Source organism: Crocuta crocuta, unplaced genomic scaffold, assembly GCF_008692635.1.
Source record: "Crocuta crocuta isolate KB4526 unplaced genomic scaffold, BGI_CrCroc_1.0 scaffold170, whole genome shotgun sequence".
In the NCBI taxonomy this organism is placed as follows: domain Eukaryota; kingdom Metazoa; phylum Chordata; class Mammalia; order Carnivora; family Hyaenidae; genus Crocuta; species Crocuta crocuta.
In genome coordinates, this window is record NW_027527853.1 from 5,198,521 (window position 1) to 5,216,559 (window position 18,039).

The 18,039-nt window shown below is 47.3% G+C and overlaps 1 protein-coding gene across 2 annotated transcripts in view; it reads right to left on the reverse strand.

The window, feature by feature from the left end:
• FFAR4 (free fatty acid receptor 4) overlaps positions 1-18,039 on the reverse strand; it is a 19,452-nt gene continuing 1,413 nt past the window's right edge. The window contains exons 2-6 of one of the 2 annotated variants that reach the window (XM_077780721.1): positions 10,430-10,558; positions 8,036-8,059; positions 7,925-7,930; positions 5,407-5,424; positions 1-1,366 (exon numbers count right to left, since the gene is read on the reverse strand). In XM_077780721.1, the coding sequence (XP_077636847.1) occupies positions 977-1,366; positions 5,407-5,424; positions 7,925-7,930; positions 8,036-8,059; positions 10,430-10,558 (567 nt within the window). In that variant the 3' untranslated portion in view covers positions 1-976. The remainder of the gene's footprint in view (positions 1,367-5,406; positions 5,425-7,924; positions 7,931-8,035; positions 8,060-10,429; positions 10,559-18,039) is intronic. The other variant, XM_077780712.1, reaches the window with a different exon arrangement.

The following is an 18,039-nucleotide window of genomic DNA, read 5'->3' on the forward strand; positions in this document are numbered from 1 at the left end:
AGAGAGACAGAGCATGAGCAGGGAACAGGCAGAGAGAGAGGGAGACACAGAATCTGAAGCAGGTTCCAGGCTTTGAGCTGTCAGCACAGAGCTCGACATAGGCCTGGAACTCAGGAACCACGAGATCATGACCTGAGCCAGTCAGACACTTAACTGACTGAGCCACCCGTGCACCCTATCACTATCCTATTTTCTTCATGATGTGAATCCACTCTATAATGCTATATTATGTACCGATTTCTGTTTAATGCTTCTTCCCCCAGATAGAAGGTAAGTAAGCCCCCATAAAGGCATGGGCCATGGCTGTCTCGTTCACTGCTGTGTTCCCAGCACCAAGAACACTGGCCACAGCATGGGCTTAAGAGGTATCTGACAGGTGGCTCCGTGGAGGGAATTGCTTATGCTCTCACTCTCAGTGTTTTGAATCATCCTATTTCTTCTCTGATTTCATGACATGGCTTCTCCCAAAGAGGTCCATGGATTTCTTATAAGTGAAAAACTAAAGTCACTTTAGTTTTTTTGAATTTTTGGAAATTCCTCAAGTTTTGTTGACTTTATTGAATAGTTTTGAGGCCTTGAAAGTCTAGGGCGGGGACCTACAGCAGCAGTGACCCTTCAAGGAAAACCCTGAGTGTTAGATCATTTCCAAGACTCACTCTAGCATGATGTGGCTTTATATGTAAGAGATGTGATTGCTGAATGGCCATAAATAAAAATTTATTAAACTAATAATATTATAAACACACTGGAAAAAGTTCATGTTTAAAAGGAACCCATAACAAATCCTTTTATAAAGGGTAAAATTGTCATACTGAATGATCACCCTAATTTATTGGTGCTACAAATGTGTATTTGCATAGGTTACGTTTTCTTAAAGCAGGCTACAGTGATGTGATGGTCCTGGAAATAAACTCCCTTTGAAAGCATATCCTGGCTTCCCAGAAGGTGATAAACTCTGCCCATAGAGAAAATTTAATTAGTTGGAAATAATTGACAGATCATTTTTTTTGACAGATGTATCTGTAAACATGGCTCCCTTTTCTGGGTAGAAGAAGCAGTGAAAAATTTTCCTCCATTCATTCCTGAACAGTGACATGTTATAGAGAATGGGGTTCAGGGCTGAGTTGGCAAACGTGAAGGCCATCACCCAGAAGAAGAGGGATGGCCAGATGACCAGGTCCTGCTTGAAATTCTGGATCAAGATGAGGAGGATGGTGATGATGATGGGGCTCCACATAATGAAGAAGGAGATCATGAGCAGGAAGAGGGTTCGGAAGAGCCGGAAGTCTTGCTGGGACACGCGGATGTGGTGGTTCTCCGAGGAAGCCAGGTTCACCGTAAGCCTTTTCCTTGATGCCTTTGTGATCTGCAGGGACACAAAACAGAGCCAGAGCCACATATTCACTGTAGGATGTCAGGGATTTGGTCTGAGGAGGAGCAGATCATCTAGAAGTGGGAATCTGCCATCCCTGCTGCCCTGGGACAATTCGACTTTGGAACTTTGTGTGGAGAGGGCCCGTCTCAGTGGCCTGGCAACTGCCTGCACTTAGGATGCTCTGGGGGAAATAGGGCACCTGGCTGGCCCTCTGGATACATGGCCCCTGTCCATAATGTAAATAGAGTTGATGCTGAGGAGTGGAAAGGCTGAACTGAATGGTCTAGAAGAGAAATGTGTGAATGGAAGCACATTGCTGTGGTCTGAATGTGTCCCTCTAAATTCAAACGGTAGAACCTAACCCTCAGGGTTATGGTATTAGGAGGCAGGGCCTTTGGGAGGTGATCGGGTTATGGGGATGAAGCCTTCATGAATAGGACCCTTATGAAAAGAGTCCCAAGCCAGCTCCCTTGGCCCTTCCACCATGTGAAGACACCAAGAAGCTGGCAGTCTGCAACCGGAAGAGGGCTCTCATCAGGACCTGACTGGGTGGCATCCTAGCCTTCAACCTCAGCCTCCACAAGTGTGACAAATAAACTTCTGTTGTTATTAAGCCACCCAATCTGTGGTATTTTGTTATGGTAGCCCAAACAGACCAAGACACACATTTTCCTTATTATTTCTATTTTTGAAAGAGGTCAGTAAGTAACCGTATAAAAGCAGTATGTGTTCAGGGTGCCTGGGTGACTCAGTCATTTGAGCATCTGACTCTTGATTTCAGCTCAGGTCATGATCTTGAGATTGATGAGATTGAACCCTGCATCGGGCTCTGCATTGACAGTGTAAAGCCTGCTTGGGATTCTCTCTCTCATTCTCTCTCTCTCCCCCTCTTTCTGACCACCCCCCCTCATGCCCACTCTTCCAAAATAAATAAACTAAAAAAATTTTTTTCAAATACTAAAAAAACTTTAAAAGCAGATGTGATGTTCAAGGTACAAATTCAAGCAACGTGATACTGAAGGAGATCAAATTAAAAATATAAGTAAGGCTTCTAGCTTCCTGTACTGTCCGCATCTACTCCCTGGAAGGAACCCGTGACCAGTGTCCTGTCTGTCCTTCTGGGAATGCTCTGCTTGGTGATGGAAACACAGACGTCTGCACTTTTGCTTTGCACACAAATGGGACCACACGATACACCCTACTCTTAACCCTTTTTCCTTTCCACTCAGCAGCATACCTTGGTACTCATTCCACATCAGCCCAGAGAGAAGGTACATCATCCTTGTTATCTGGGAAGTGGCTGCAAAGATTCCATACTGTGGAATCCTGTACCAGGAATTATCCAGGCCCCTCTGGATGGGTCTTATTAGCCTTTGTGGGGTTGGGGTGGGGGGGAGCTGAAGGTACTGGTTTAAGTGGCGGCCCACACACTTGTTCCTTTCCCCGCCCCTCCAGGTTGTTGGGTGGCGGAGAGGGCAGTGGGAGATGGTGTGAGGGTGTGGCCAGTCTGGACAGACAGGGAGCACTGAACCCCCACATCTGGTTCCTTCCTTTCACAGGAGCAGCTGAAATGGGTTCTAGTCTTGCCACAGGCCCCTGTGGGAGGGGTGGGGGATGGAAGGCGGCTGAGACGGGAGGCCGGTCATTTGCTAGCTGCTTCCAGGAGTCAGCCTGAAAGCCAAGCTGCTCTGAGAAGGGCCCAGGAGGCAAGCCACTTGGGAATGAGCCCCTGGTCAGTAGGGTCTCCACCAACTACATGGAGACCAGATGCCATGACCGGCCACAGGGGATGGTCACCTCACAGGGGGGACACATAAGGGATGCCTCCAACAGGGGCCTCATCGTGTATGCCATCCACACTGCCCTGCCAGGAAGGATGGAGTCCCTCATGCTGTGTGTTACACATACTTTTGAATGATGTTGATGTGATTTCATATTTATTGAGCACTGACTATGTGCCAGGCTCTGTACATATCTCTTAATTATCTCTTTACATTCTCTCAACAATTCGGTGACATAGGTACTTTGATGATCCCCATTTTACAGATAAGAAAACTGAGGCTCAGAGAGGCTGAGGAACTTGCTCACCAGTACCCAGTTAAGCAGTTGCAAAGCTGGGCTTCAAACCTAGGCAGCCTGACTCCAGCCCATGCTCTTAATCTTAAATGAGTTTCTTCCTACCCTCTGCTAATATCCACCAATGGAAATCCCTCTGCCTGGCCTATAACTAACTCCACCCTCTGGTGCCAGAAACTCCAAAAAGGCTTTCTGGTTCATCGCCCACATGGCATCCTGCAGTGCTTTGTCTTCACATGGCCCTTGCCGCATGGGCCATGTGGGAGATGCTAAAGCATCATTGTTACTTCTAACAGCCACCAGACTGCAGGCTCCATGGGCAGCCCTGTGGCTTCTGTGGCCTGGGGCTCTAGCAAGTGCCTGACAGTGACTGTGAACAAACAGACAGAGAAATGGACTGACTCATGGGTCGAGTGAATAAGTGGTTGGGTGTGTTTTTAGCACTGACTGATGCCACCATTTCCTCTGCCCATGGTTCCCATGACTTTCAGGGCGTCATTATAATTCCTTGCTTCTTCCCACCCCACATTAGATGACAAGATGGATTAACTTTTATCCAGGCTTTAAAATGTCTCTGTTGTTGCACAGAATGCTTCATGTGTTTTAGAAGAAATTAAATGCTCAACTAACTTGAAGATTAACTTTAATCCTTAAAACAAGCCTGCAGGGTAGGTTCTGTCATTACCCCACTTGGGGTACGAAAGATGAAGGCTCTCCTTCTGAGAGGGGAAGGAACATCCAAGGTCTCATGGTCAAGGTGGAGGGGAAGTGCACCTCAGGGAAGGCGTCTGAGCTCTTCACTGAGGAGCTCCCAGGGGAGGACGATGCTCCCAGGGATGTGGTCCATGGCCCCTGTGTCAGAGTCACCGGTTGAGCGCTTGGGCCCACCGTCAGACACCCACTTTTGTGGGTCTGAGGGGGCCCAGAAAACTGTACTTCTCACAAACTCCCAGGTGATCTTTGCTGACCGAAGTATGGGAACTGCTAATACAGGACAACAGATCTGGAATTTTCCTACAGTTCTTCATAAAGAGTCACTTTTTAAATTTTTTTTAATGTTTTATTTATTTTTAGGAGAGAGAGAGAGACAACGTGAGCAGGGGAGGGTCAGAGAGAGAGGGAGTCACAGACTGAAACAGGCTCCAGGCTCTGAGCTGGCAGTCAGCACAGAGCCCGACGCGGGGCTCGAACCCACGAACTGCGAGATCATGACCTAAGCGAAAGTCGGATGCTTAACCGACTAAGCCACCCAGGCGCCCCAAAGAGTCACTTTTTAAACGGTCCTTTTGAGACATACTGGCTTCACACCCATGTGAGTGTCCGAAGGCCCCAAGGGAAGCTTCTCTCCACTTCACACCCCTGTCACCATGCCACCATACCATGGTGCTGACAGGTGGGTGCAGGGGGAAGTGACTCCCCACTGACACAGCTTGGGCCCTGGGAGTTGGGTTTCCTTGGGGCGCTGCTTGGTCAACTGGCAACACACAGATTAGAATCTCCTGACAACAGATTCCACCTTTCCAGAGGGCCCACCTCCCTCTCCATCACTGGCAAGCAGGCCCCACACCTGGGCACTGAGGGCCAGGCATGGAGAAAGGGCTGAATGTTTGCTACCTAACACCTTCGTGTTTAGCTAAAACAGAGTTCATTTCTCAGTTGAGCCCTGAGATGGGTGAGGGTTTTCCAACCTCAAGCAATACCTTCGTTCTCTCATTCAGCAAATATTTATTTTTGTACAACCCTATCATGTTGTGCCAAGTACTCTCAAGGTGCTGGGTATACAGCCAGAAAGAAGGGGGCCCTGCCCCCGCTACTCTTGCCTTCTAGTGTGCACCTAGAGAATGAGGAGGGGACAAGAAAGGATAGAAGAATCTCTTCTTCGCACGGCAGTGGTTGCTGGGTGACAATGTAAACCAAGCCTCAATGGCTAGCATTGCCAGCTTGATTGGAGGCACTTGGGAGTGACTGGGGCACTATTACCCTGGGAAACTATTGATTGGAAAAAGCCACTAAAGATATATAGCAGGCTGGAGTCATGAGGAAAGAGGAAGCAGGGAAGGCAGAGCTGTTCCTAAGGCCACTGCCCTGAGCACGTGAAGCCACTTTGGAAGGGAAGAGCCCAGGTGAAGCCTGCTCTCCAGTCCTTGCCCAGGGCAGAGCCAGCAAGCCCGGCAGGGACTTCAGAGCAGTGCTCCCCAAAGGAGACCCAAAGAACACAGTGCAGAGAGTTGCTCTGGGAGGAGAAGCGGGTCTGTGGTCAGAGTTAGGGGTGCTGCCTCCTCTATTCCTGGGGTGGGAACTCTCAAAGGACATTAGCATAATGAGGCCTCCCAGACATCCTGCAGCAAAGAAACCCATTTAACATGGACTCATTGGCGGTTCCTAAACTTATTTGATCACGGACTCCCTTTTTACCATCTAACAGCCCAAGGAGACCTAGAGAGTGCTGTAGGGGAGACACTGTCTTTAGAGGAATAAAGGATCGGGGTGATTTCAGAGAGGCACTTCCCAGGCCTGTAGATGGAAACTGAGGCAGAGACAGTACCGACAAGTAAGAGGTAGACCTGGTGGGAAGGGGATGGCAGGTGGAATTATGCATCTTGGGGTTTCCAATGATTTGCTGGTCGTGTCTCTATGGAAATAGCTGATTAACACTGGTGTTCAATTCATTTTACAGAGTATGCTCTTGACAGAAAAATTTCAGCTGGAAAGGTGGCCCAGCGTCCCTGAGTGACAAGTATCTCAGCGAGAGAGAGACACACAAGCTATGAGGCCCCATCCAAACACTCCATCTGCCTGGCAGCTTACCTGCTTCCAAGGTACCCACCTGGCAAACCCACAGGTCCAAAGTGAGGACAAACTTCATAGTCCTCACGGGAAATGGCAATAGTAAGTTTGGCTAGTGGGTGAAAAGTCATTTTTTAAAAGTCTTACATTTGCATTAACGTGATTTTCAAAATCACAATGTTAGATACCTTTCCAATTAAAGTCTAGCAGCCTGTTCAAAATATTATCATATCTACACTCTCATTTTATTATATTAACCCACTGAGGCCTGTCTAACTCCAGACAAAACTGAGGCCCATAGTAGTTAAATGACTTGCCTAAGGTCATACAGTAATAAAGCTTGGACTAGAAGCAAGGTCTTAGGACTTTTTGTTCAGTGATTTCCCCACTGCCCAGAAGGAGAAGGTACAGTTGGCCCTTTCAGTGTGATCCAAAGTTTGTCTTACTCATTCAGTGAGGGTTTACTGAGTATCTACAATGAATAAGCCAGGCTCTGTGCTAGGCATGGAGCTACAGCAGTAAACATAACAAAGTCTTGGTCCTCATGGAGCCTGCATTCTAGTGTGCAAAACAGATGCCTTACAGATAAATACATGTAAATGGAATATGACAGGGGTGGTAAGTGCACTGAAGAGAAATATATCAGGGTGATGAGGGACTAGAGAACGGTGAAGAGGCACTCTGGGCCTTCTGAGCAGAGACCTAAATGGAGTGGGGGGAGTGGCCCACACAGTAATTGGGGGACTGGAGATCCGAGAGAGGAAATCACAGGTGCAAAGGCCCTTAGGCAGCTGTGTGTTGGCGTGTGTGAGGAATAGCCCCAATGTCAAGGTGGACACAAGAGAGAGTAAGAAGATCTGGCAGAGGCCAGATCACACAAGGCCTCAAGGTGAGGGCTTTGAGGTTTGCTCCACACATGAGAGAAGTGGTGGGATCTAAATGGTACCTTTGAGTCACTACTCAGAGCACTGTTTCATAACTGTGAGTCATGATAGATATTCTCCTGTAGTCTGTGACGGGAGGAACTGAAAGCTGGCCATGGGTTTATATCAAAGTGCCTGGGAAGTGATGAACTGGAGTCTAGAGGCAGATGGATATGATGACACCTCCCCCAACTCATCAGGGCTCTTGGGGTCTCCTAGAATGTTTCTGCGTGGGCCCTGGCCTGAGAAAAAGATGGAAGAGGGTGGGAAACCTTTCCGTGGAGTAGGTCAATCCTCCGTCAGAAGCCAGCTGAGGTGTCTCGGGTGAAGTACAATGGGGCAGACGGGGGCCCTTGTGGCCTGCAAGGAACCCAGGAGTATGACCGCCCCTTCCCAGCATCGGCTCCTAGCTCTTGCCACACTCCAAATCTGGGCCCTGTGGTTTATTCTCTCAAAACCTCTCAGGGGTACCTTTTCCCATCATGCTCTGAGAGTAGGGTCAGAGGAACAGCCTTGCCTAACAAATAACAACAGATGTAGTCTACTCACCCCACCCCCTACAGGCAGGCACGGCCCTGTGGGTTGTGGTAGTATCCCTGACATGTCCCCCAACAACCGTGCACTGTCTGAGTTATCATCACCATTTTGCAGATGAGGGAGCAGAGGTTCAGAGAAAGTAAGTAACTTGCCAAAGGCCACACAGCAAGAACTCAAAAGCCAGGTTATCAGAAGAGCCCTTCATGTCTCCATGTCTGCCCTTCACGGCCCTCTGCTCTTCTGTCTTTTTACCCCTTATTCATAACCATTTAATGGTTTGCCAAGCGTCTTCACACTGAGTCCTAACGTCACTCTGTCATGTGTGCCAAGGGCTCACTGCATCAAGCAACAGTCCCGCTGTCTGTCTCCCCTTCCCCTTCCTATGTTGAGGCCCCTTCTGTATTAAAAAAAAAAATGTGACCTGATAACTCTTGACCAATCTCCACTCCCCACCAACACTTTGCACAGAGCAGATCCTTAACAAATGTCTAAGGAATTAAAGTGTCGGGACTCCAGGGCCAGATGGCCTGAGTTCAAATCCTGATAACACTGCTTATGAGCTGTGTGCTCTTGGGCAAGTTACTTGGTCTCTCTGTACATTGGTTTCCTCATCTGTAATTTTTATCAGGATTAAATGAATTCATTCCTGACACATTGTAAATACTACACAAATATTTATTAAATCATTTTTAAGGGATTCATTCTAAATTTCTCTTCCTTATTCCCTCACTGATTTTCTTTTAAGGCAATAATAGCTAATACTTACATAGCATCGACACATGCCAGGCCCCTACTGCAAGTGCTTTATTGACCTTGACTCCAGGCCTGAATCTGTCTTATACCCTTGAACAAGCCCCAGGCTGGGTGTCACTAAAGCGGGTCACAAGTCAACAGGTGGGGAAGAGTCTAGGGAATAGATTGGGGGTCCATCTCCCGCAGAACCCAAAATTAATAGACCCAGATGGAGGTTGGCCTGGTTCTGAGCAGCTAAGAAGGTTCTAGATCCTCAGCTACAAAGAAAAGGCCATAAAAGTAGCCAGATAGCAAACAGGACCTACAGGGCCCCATTTGGATAAATTTGTTTGCCAGATAACCCATAACACGCAATAAACCCAAGATTCAACAACTTGTAAACCTTCAAGAGGATTTGAGATTTTGCACAAAACCTTCTGAGGTGGGCATGAACATCTACGTACCTGCTGCTTGCCTGCCAGTGGTGTACATGTGAATGGGCCACCTGAGGAGGTGGGACACGGGCTGACAGGGTCCTGTCTACGTCCCTGTACACACCTCCAAGCTAGAGATTACTTCCTGGCTCAGCGCGCATTTGTTTTTTTGTTTTGTTTTGTTTTTGTTTTTGTTTTTACAAATAGTTTATTGTCAAATTAGTTTCCACATAACACCCAGTGCTCATCCCCACAAGTGCCCTCCTCCATGCCCATCCACCCCTCCCCCCCACATCCATCAGTCCTCAGTTTTTGTCAGCATTCAAGAGTCTCTCATGGTTTGCTTCTCTCCCTTTCCCCCACCATTTCCGCCCTTCTTCTCCCCCTTGTTCCTCCATCAAGTTCCTCCTAATCCTCCTATACGTGCAAACATATGATATTTGTCCTTCTCTGCCTGACTTATTTTCTGCGCGCATTTGAAAAGGACCTTCCAACTGGGAGTGTGGGGTAGCAATGGGAAGCTAACAGGAGGGGGCTTCTGGGAATGTTGTGCTTCTCGTTCTGTTTCTGGAAGCTGCTTCTGGGAGTGAGGTCAGTTTGTGCATTGTACATGCATGCTGGCTATGCTTTTCTAGATGCATATTATACTTCAATAAAATTTTTTTAAAGTGTACATTCTCTATCACTGTATTGCTATTTGTGATGGGGTAACAATGGACTCGACCCAAAAGCCCATAAAATGAATTATGTCACATCTATATGGTGGAAGACCAGGAAGCCACTAAAAAGAATGAGACAGTGATATAAAAACAAACATGGAAAGATATTCCAGTATAGTGTTAAACCAATAAAGGAAATTACAGAGCTAATAGTGTTATCTCAAATCTGAAACAAACAAAGAAACATTGGGTTGAACCATGGTGAAAGTTGATATTTGACCATTTTATATGGTTTATCATATATATATGATATTAAAGTATGCATATAGGCATATTTATAAGAAAAATAACCTGAAAAATGTACTTTGAACCATTAACAATGAGAGTAGATGTTTAGTTTCTATATTACGTATTTCTATATGTCTTTAATTTTGTTTAATTTTTTTAACTTTATTTATTTTGAGAAAGAGACAGTGCAAGCAGGGGAGGGGCAGAGAGAGAGAGGGGAGAGAGAGAATCCCAAGCTGGCTCTGTACCATCAGGACAAAGCCCAATGTGGGACTCGAACTCACAAACCGTGAGATCATGACCTGAGCCGCAACCAAGAGTCAGATGCTAAACTGACTGAGCCACCCAGGCGCCCCTTTAATTTAATTTTTTATAATGAGCTTTGTATTACTTTAGTGATCAGCAAAATAATAATAATATTAACAATCACAAAGATATAACTTTAAAAAATACTACATTCTCACTCCTTGGTGTTGCAGAGGGAGTAGACCTGGGCGGTGAGCCAGGCTGGGACTGGGGCATGAGCTCCCAGGTAACTGCCCCCTGGAAAGGCTAAGATTCCATCGAAACACCCTCGGCCCGGATGCGGCTCAGCCATGGCCCTCGAAGTGCACGTACCTGTAAAATCTTGGAGTAGCTGATCACAATGAGCAATCCTGGCATCAAGAAGTTCAAAGTAACAAACGACACATCCCAGGTGATTTCTCCGGCGATGCTGGGCCAAATCAGTGTGCAAATCAGAATTTCCTGGTTACAAGAGGGAAGAAAATGCCATTTAAGTGGTGGTTTCTTGTTTGCCTTGAGCTCAGTCCCAGTAGGAGAGTGCCTAACACTGTTACACTGTTGTGTTACCGTAACACAACCAGGATGACAGGAAACCCCAGCCTCCCTTCCCCTGCCCACACAACCACCCCTACAGACCCATAGAATACCCACAATTGTTACTCCCATTCTCCAGGAGACACAGCTGGGTGTCAGGGTCACATGCAGGTAATGGCTCAAGTTAGCTCCCAGGCAGGACTCCAGGCCCAGTGCTCTTTCCACTTCCTGGACTGAGCTGCAAAGAGCCCTTGAGCCTTCTCTTCATTTTACAGGTGAGACCCTGAGCCCTGAAAGGTCACATAGACTGGAAGTGACATGCACAGGGTTTCAGTGAATCACATTGGGACTGCTGAAGGCACCAGAAACCATGGGGAGACACTGAGCGCTCATTCAGGGGAATGAGGATGTCTAAAATGTGTCAAGCCGCATTAGAGAAGGCAGGGCTAACTCCAAGACGATAGTGGTGTCCAGACTTGGAAGCTCTCTCCTCCTGTGTCCCTTCTGCAGGGGAGCACGCTACAGCCACACACTATTCTCCATCGGTCGAGGTGTAAAACCGCCGGAATGGGGCAGAAAAGCATGCTTTGTGACCTTTGCTGTTGTCAGTCTGCTGGGCTGAATTCAGGCAATTGACAGTAATTACACACCTTGAGGCATACGGGGACCTTCTTACGTGGTTACTGGGAGCTACTGGAATAATCCACTCCATCAGATGGGTCAGTGGTCTGCCTGTCTGTTTGTCTGTCTGTGTTTCCTCCCAAACACAAATTCCCCACGTGTGCTTGACTGTAGAAACAGAACTTTAGAGAGCAAGTTGTCCTGAACACTCTGAACATATAGAACAGACTTTTAAGAGCACATTTTGTGTAAAAGGAGCACATTATTGACTTCTGATGGATGAGACATCTTAACCAATGGAGTAGTGGTATTTTTTTTAATGTTGATTTATTTACTTTGAGAGAGAGTGAGTGAGCGGGAGAGGAGCAGAGACAGGGAGAAAGAGAGAATCCCAAGTGAGCTCCATGCTGTCAGCTCAGAGCCCACAGGGCTTGATCTCACAAACCATGAGATCATGACATGAGCAGAAATCAAGAGTCAGACGCTTAACAGACTGAGCCACCGAGACACCCCAATGTAGTAGTATTACTTATAGCATCATTCATTTATTCACTCAGCCTATATTTATTGAATGCTACACTAAGCAAGGGCAAAGAACTTTCATCACATATATCACAATTGGTGGTCAAATTCAAAATTCAGCCAAATAGTCACTTCTTTTCCTACTAACAGAAAATAGTAAATCTGATATTCACTGAGCACTTATTCTATGCCAGTGAGCACTTTAAATACATTATTTCATTGAATGTTTGCAGCAACCATATTGAAATGCATATTATGGTTTTTCCCATTACACAGATGAGAAAACTAAGGCTTAGAAACACCCTCCAAAAACAGTAATCTAAGACACTTACTGGTATAGTACTTTTTAATCATAGAATGTCTTCCCAAGAGAGCTAAGAAGTTATAAAAGAAATCCAGAGACATACCAAGAAAACTCTAAGGCAAGTCAAGCAGGGAAGAATGCTTTGACCATATTTTCACCTCGAAAAGGAGGATGAGAATGTTGCTTCCTTCTCCTACCTTGTTTAGATGGCTCACAAATGCACTAGTAATTCCAAAAACGTGTTCTTCCATCCCCACCCCCACTGTCCACACCTGAGGGGAGAAGGTCCATTAGATCTTTCTACATTTTGGTGATTGCAAAGAAACTTGTGTCTCTCAAAGTTCTGAATAGTGGCGGTGTGGTGATTACCTTTAGATAATTAATCCTTGCTGCTTGATTGGTTCTCAGACCTCTGGCCACCATGGACCCCTCATTCTACTACATCGGTGGGCAGCACGTTCCAGCAAATATGCTGAAGCAGCAACCGGAAGAGACAGATTTCAGCCCTGGATATGACTTGGTCTCAGATTTCTGTACTTGAGATGTGTAAATGTACCAGAAGGGCTGAAAGCCCCAGAACCATTTCTTAAAACCCCCAAGGGCCCCCAACTCTTTCCAAAAGCATTCTCCAGAATATCTGCCAAAATCTCTCCAGGCTTAACACCATTTTGTAGAATATGTAATGATAGAGCTGGGTATTCTCCCTACAATAGGGGCAAAAAAGTAGATCCCCAAGCAATCTGCTTTGCCCAGTGCTGTTGAAGAAAATGTGTAGGTGTGAATGAATAGATACACACCTACACACATGCGTGCATAGAATAAAGCCTGGAAGGCTACAGTCCAGAAAACTAAGTGTCTGTTTCTAGGTGGGACTCAAGTTGTTTTTGTTCTTTTCTGAATTTTCTAGAATGTGCCAAAAAAGGCAGTAAAAGTTAATTTTTAAAAGAAATGATCAAACATGAAACCATGATAGTTTAGCAAACCTAACCAGCTATTTTTTCAACAAAAACAATGAACCCATCCCAATTTCATGACTCTGAGAGAGATGCTTTTTTACCTTCGGATTTGTGGTGCTCTCCCAGGCCCGGAGTGTGATAAGGAAGTGAGATAAGAACTTTGCACAGCACCTCACACATGATGGAAGAGACAGTGTGGCTGGCCTGTGTGGACTGAATGACTGATTTATATGCTCTTCAGAAAGCTTTATATGGTATCACTGTTTACGCGCAGAGCTTCTTTTCATTAAGAAATTTAACAGCAGGCACCAGGCCCAAAGTCAGAGTGCTGGTTTGGTATATAATTGTGTTTTTGTGGGAAAACCCATCTGACTTACGTGATTTTGATTCTAGGTGTTCTGACCCAGCCTGTGACTTAAGAGGGAGTGTGGCAGTGAGTCAAGTCTGGAAGGCAGAGACATGAGTCTTACAATATTCTCTGTAGCTTCTCTGCGCATTTGAAGTGTTTCCTGATTTTAAAAAGGAAATTTGAAAACCAGAAGTGCTAGGTCCCCTTTATGACTGAGCTACAGATGCAGAGCTGCCGAGTCAACAACTGTCCTTTAATGGGGTTGTTCAGTCACTCACTGACTCCAGCCACAGTGGCCGAGGCCCCAGCCCTCAAGGAGGCTACAATGTGCTCAAGGAGAGAGAGAAGCGCTGAGAAACTTCCGTACAGGGCAGTGAGATGGCAATGCCCAGAGCTCCAGGTGACAGGAGAGCACAGTCATGAGGGCGAGTGGCATCCTAGAGGGGTGGTGTCCGCTGTTCCCAGAGGGATGGGACTGCAGTCAGGAGAATGGGCCGGCTGGAGCTCAGGGTCAGGACCAGAAGGGATGGAGTCAGGGGCCACGTACAAGGGTATTATGTGGTTAAGCCTGACTTGTATCCTGATCCCAACCTCTCCCTCTCCCTAGTGATCTCATCCATTTCCATGGCTTTGTTTCCAAGTTGCAGCTGCTTTTTCCGGCCCTGTCTTCTCCTGTCTTCCAGATAGGATGTCCCAGATGTCCCAGGGTCCTGAGGACATCTCTGATGGATGCCTCCCAGGTATGTCAAGCCTCCAATGCCCCACTCCAAAAGGCTCCACCTCCTGCTTTCACTGACTCAGGGTCTGGAGAAGCCATTCTCTATGCTGCCAGCAACCTGAGCACAGCCTCCTGCCTTCTCCTCCCTATGTTCTGCCTTCATTGTTATCCGACGGACCCACGTATTTTGTTCGCACTGGCCCACCCTTCCCGGACCAGGCCATCTTTCACCTTGGAAGTACAAACTCCCTAAAGGGCCGCACCTGGCCCTTCTCCAGCTGGCCTCCACCAACCCTTCCCGCACCATGTCTTGCCAACCTGTAGACTATTTCCTCTGCCTGTATTGTCCCTCCAGTACTCCATGTCCTTGACTGCTAATTGCCTTTTGTCTTCACACACAGCTGAGATATCACCCATTCTCTTCCAAGAAGACTCCCCAGTGGATGGGGGCGTCTGTCTACAGGCACTGCTCCACACTTCGCCCTCTCCACACTGGCTAACTTATCTGCAGATGCCGCCTGATTCCAGCTGCTCCCCATCATCCTTCTCTGATGATGCTTCTTGGACTATCCCTGACGGTCCCTTTGTAAGTCATTCTCCCTTCCACCTCTTCAAACAGAATGGGAGACTTTGAAATCACTTGAAGGAACTGGGAATCCTAGTGGGTATCTCCTTGTCTCTCCACTTTCCAACCGGAAAAGAAAGAATATGTCAGGGCAAGAGATGAACTTTCTTATATCTTAAAGGATCCTCTACTACTAACAAAGGCAAGCAAACTTGCGTTTATCTCCTCAGCCAGTTTGCCCTCAGCAGAGACCCTATGATACGACTGGCCTGGTATTAAATTGGGGCAGGACAGAGCATTTGGACCTAGGGTCCTAAGGAAATGTGAACTCGCAGGAAATGGCTCGAGGTGGGTGGGACACAGAGCCAGGCGAAACTCTGATTCCATCCCTTGCCTGCTCTGAGACTTTAGGCATTTTCCCCTTCGGAAAATGAACAAACAAACACCTGTTTGTAGGATTTCGATGCCAGGATCTGAGACCGTCTGCACTCTCATTACCTGCACCTCCTAGAACAGGACAGGGTCTTGGTCATGTGACTCGTGGTGAGGGCAGGGGGGACGGGTGCTCAGTAAATGTTTGTACAATGAATGGGCAGCACATTCTGGCCGGGGTGCACAGTCCCCCCCCAACTGCCATTGAGGGTCAGTGCCCCGCCGGGGCCACAGCACACACTGGCAGGAATCCCGCTGGAGCAGGCTGAGGTGACCTGGCTGAGATGTCTGTGTTGCCAGGATGTGCCCACCCTCTTAGAACGGCAGTCTATTATTTTACAGCAATCAGGAGAATTACACTATTTGAAGAATGTTTGAAATATTTATAACCAAAGATAAGGAAACTAATAATAGCTGGTAATTCTTGAGTGCTTAACTGTGTCTGTGCCAGGTGGTGCCCCATTTACTGAACATTAGTCCCCATGGCGATCCATGTGAGACCGCTATCATGCCCATTCTGCAAATGAGGAAAGGAAGGTAAAGAGACGTGGGACCACTTGCCTCTGTCACACAGCTCCTAAATGGCAGACATGGAATTCAGACTCAGAACATAGGACTCCAAAACGCACACTCCTAATACCAAATTATCTAGAGTTTTTAGCATGCCTATTATTTCATCCTCCCTCCAGGGAAGGGCTCTGAGAGGCTGGTCACCCTGGATTGCAGGCACCCACTGCCCAAATGGACAAAGGTACTCATGTTCCTGTTTGGGGGAGCAGGAGGGGCGCTCAGAATAGCACAAAACTCTGAGAGGTACTGTTTCCCTGGCCAGTGCTCCTTGAGAGGAGGCAGCCAGTGTGTGTTTGGGGTTACTTAGTTTCCTCAGCCGGTGGTTTGGGTAGGAAAGTGTCTCCCATCCAAAACCTCCATATTTAGTGTCCGAGTGGGAAGGGGCAGGCAGAATCTAGACAGGAAGCTGGGAATGGAGGATTGAGAAAACAAGCTTTTGCTAATTTTAAATGTGAGACTCCATTTAGTCTAGCCTAGATCCTTCTCTCTTTTTTTTTTACATGTCCACACTCTGCCCCTCCCCCCACCCCACTCCCATTTCTTACTCTTTTCAACTTATTTTTTCAACTCCTAATCCTCTCACCTATAAAATGAGTTGTTTCCTACATGCTCAGATCACAGCGCTTGAGCGACAGGGGAGATTTTCTGTTCCTTGGCTTACTGGCAGGTACATGTAGTAAGGGTGCAGGTGAGGCAAAGACAAAGAGGTTGGAGAGCTGGAAAGGACCATCCTGGTTTTTCATTCCAAGCTCCCTCACCCCACCTCTACTAATGTCGGGGAAGAGGGCTCCTGTGGCTGACTCACCTGGCCCCCAATCTTCTCCGGTGCTCTCCCAGTGGTTTCATCAAGTGCCTCTCCCTCTCTTATGACCAAGGAGGTGTTTCTGTGTTAATACAAGGGGGTCTGTGCGCTCAGCCCTCAAGGAGACAGTGTGAAAGCCACCACAACCACAGAGTGACCAAACAGGGAAGATCCTCCATCTGAGCAAAGGCCTTCTCGCTCCACAACCACCTGTCTCCATGTAGGCAAGCAGTTACAGTCCGGGCTTTTGGCTGGGAGGGGACACAAACCTCACTTTTTTCATGTTATTTGCCAGTTAAGTATAAGTGTACCTAAAGCAATTGTGAAAAGGAGGGGCACAAGGCACATGTCTGGAACATAAAATACCGTTAAGACCTATTCTATTTGATCTTTAATTTCCCGAGTGTCGTTTTTTCTGTATGAATAAAATGGGGGAAAGCCTCCCAAGGTCTGTGAAAAATGCAGAAACACTGTGACTCAGTGAGAGAATAACTTAAAAAAAAAATCAAAAGATTGACAGCAGAACCCTAGCCTCCAGCTGATCCAATGGCTCTGGGGTGAGGCGTGGCCTTCCACTTATTTTAGAAGTATCCAGGTGACCCACCCTGATTCTCAGGCATAGCTGGGTTGAGGAGGACAGGCCTACCCAGTAAGTTAGGGTCCTTGGTCTACCAGGCCAATGGCACCCCACCCAATCAGCTGTTCCCAGCTCTCCTGGCCCCCACTTGAGAGGACGTGGCCACAGGCTTACATGTTCTTTGATGGAGAGCCATAGGACTGACATGATTCCTGCCTATTCAAGGCTTAAAGCAAATGAAAGTGAAACAATTAAATAAAAATCCCACAAGATATTCCATGCAAAAAATAAACTATTGGGAAAGAGACTTGTAGGTTTCATTTGTGTGAAAAATAAAAAAGGATAGTGCTTACACAGGATGCAGCCTTCTCCCCCCATCCCACTAAGAGTCCTGTGTGAGAGACTGGTGTGGGGAAAGCCCCAGAGAAGCCCATCTCCGTGTCTGTGCCCCAGAGGAGACACCCAATGGAGCATCCCCTGGTGGGACTGTCCACTTCCTCAGAGAGAAGTCTTCCCCCAGGTTACAGCTCATCCCATGCCTTCCTACATTCTCACTTCCTTCTGATCACCACTGCACAGGCCTCTCTTTGGGACTGTGGTTTTTGAGGGTTTTGCTCAGGCCAGAAACCCAGAGAGTTGTAGAGAAAAGGAGAAGGCGAAGAAACCAGCTTGGGGCAGCCCCTCTGAGAGGCTAAGCCCTGAGCAGGACTCATCCCTTCCTTTATGGTAGTGCACAGAACTCTGTCCTCTCTCTGTTCCTCCCTATGAGGCATAGAGAACCCAACACACTGGGATGACAGCCAGAACAGGCAGCCACTGTCCTCCATCTGGCCAGCACCCACGTGCCGAGTCACGAGCTGAATTAAACTCTGCAACTGCCCAGAGGGGCAGCAGTGCCGACAGACCTGGCCCTCAATTCTGGACTGTGCAACTATTGCTACCCCAGAGCCAATGTCACGAACTGTCCACAGAACCTTTTTTACGTGGTGGACC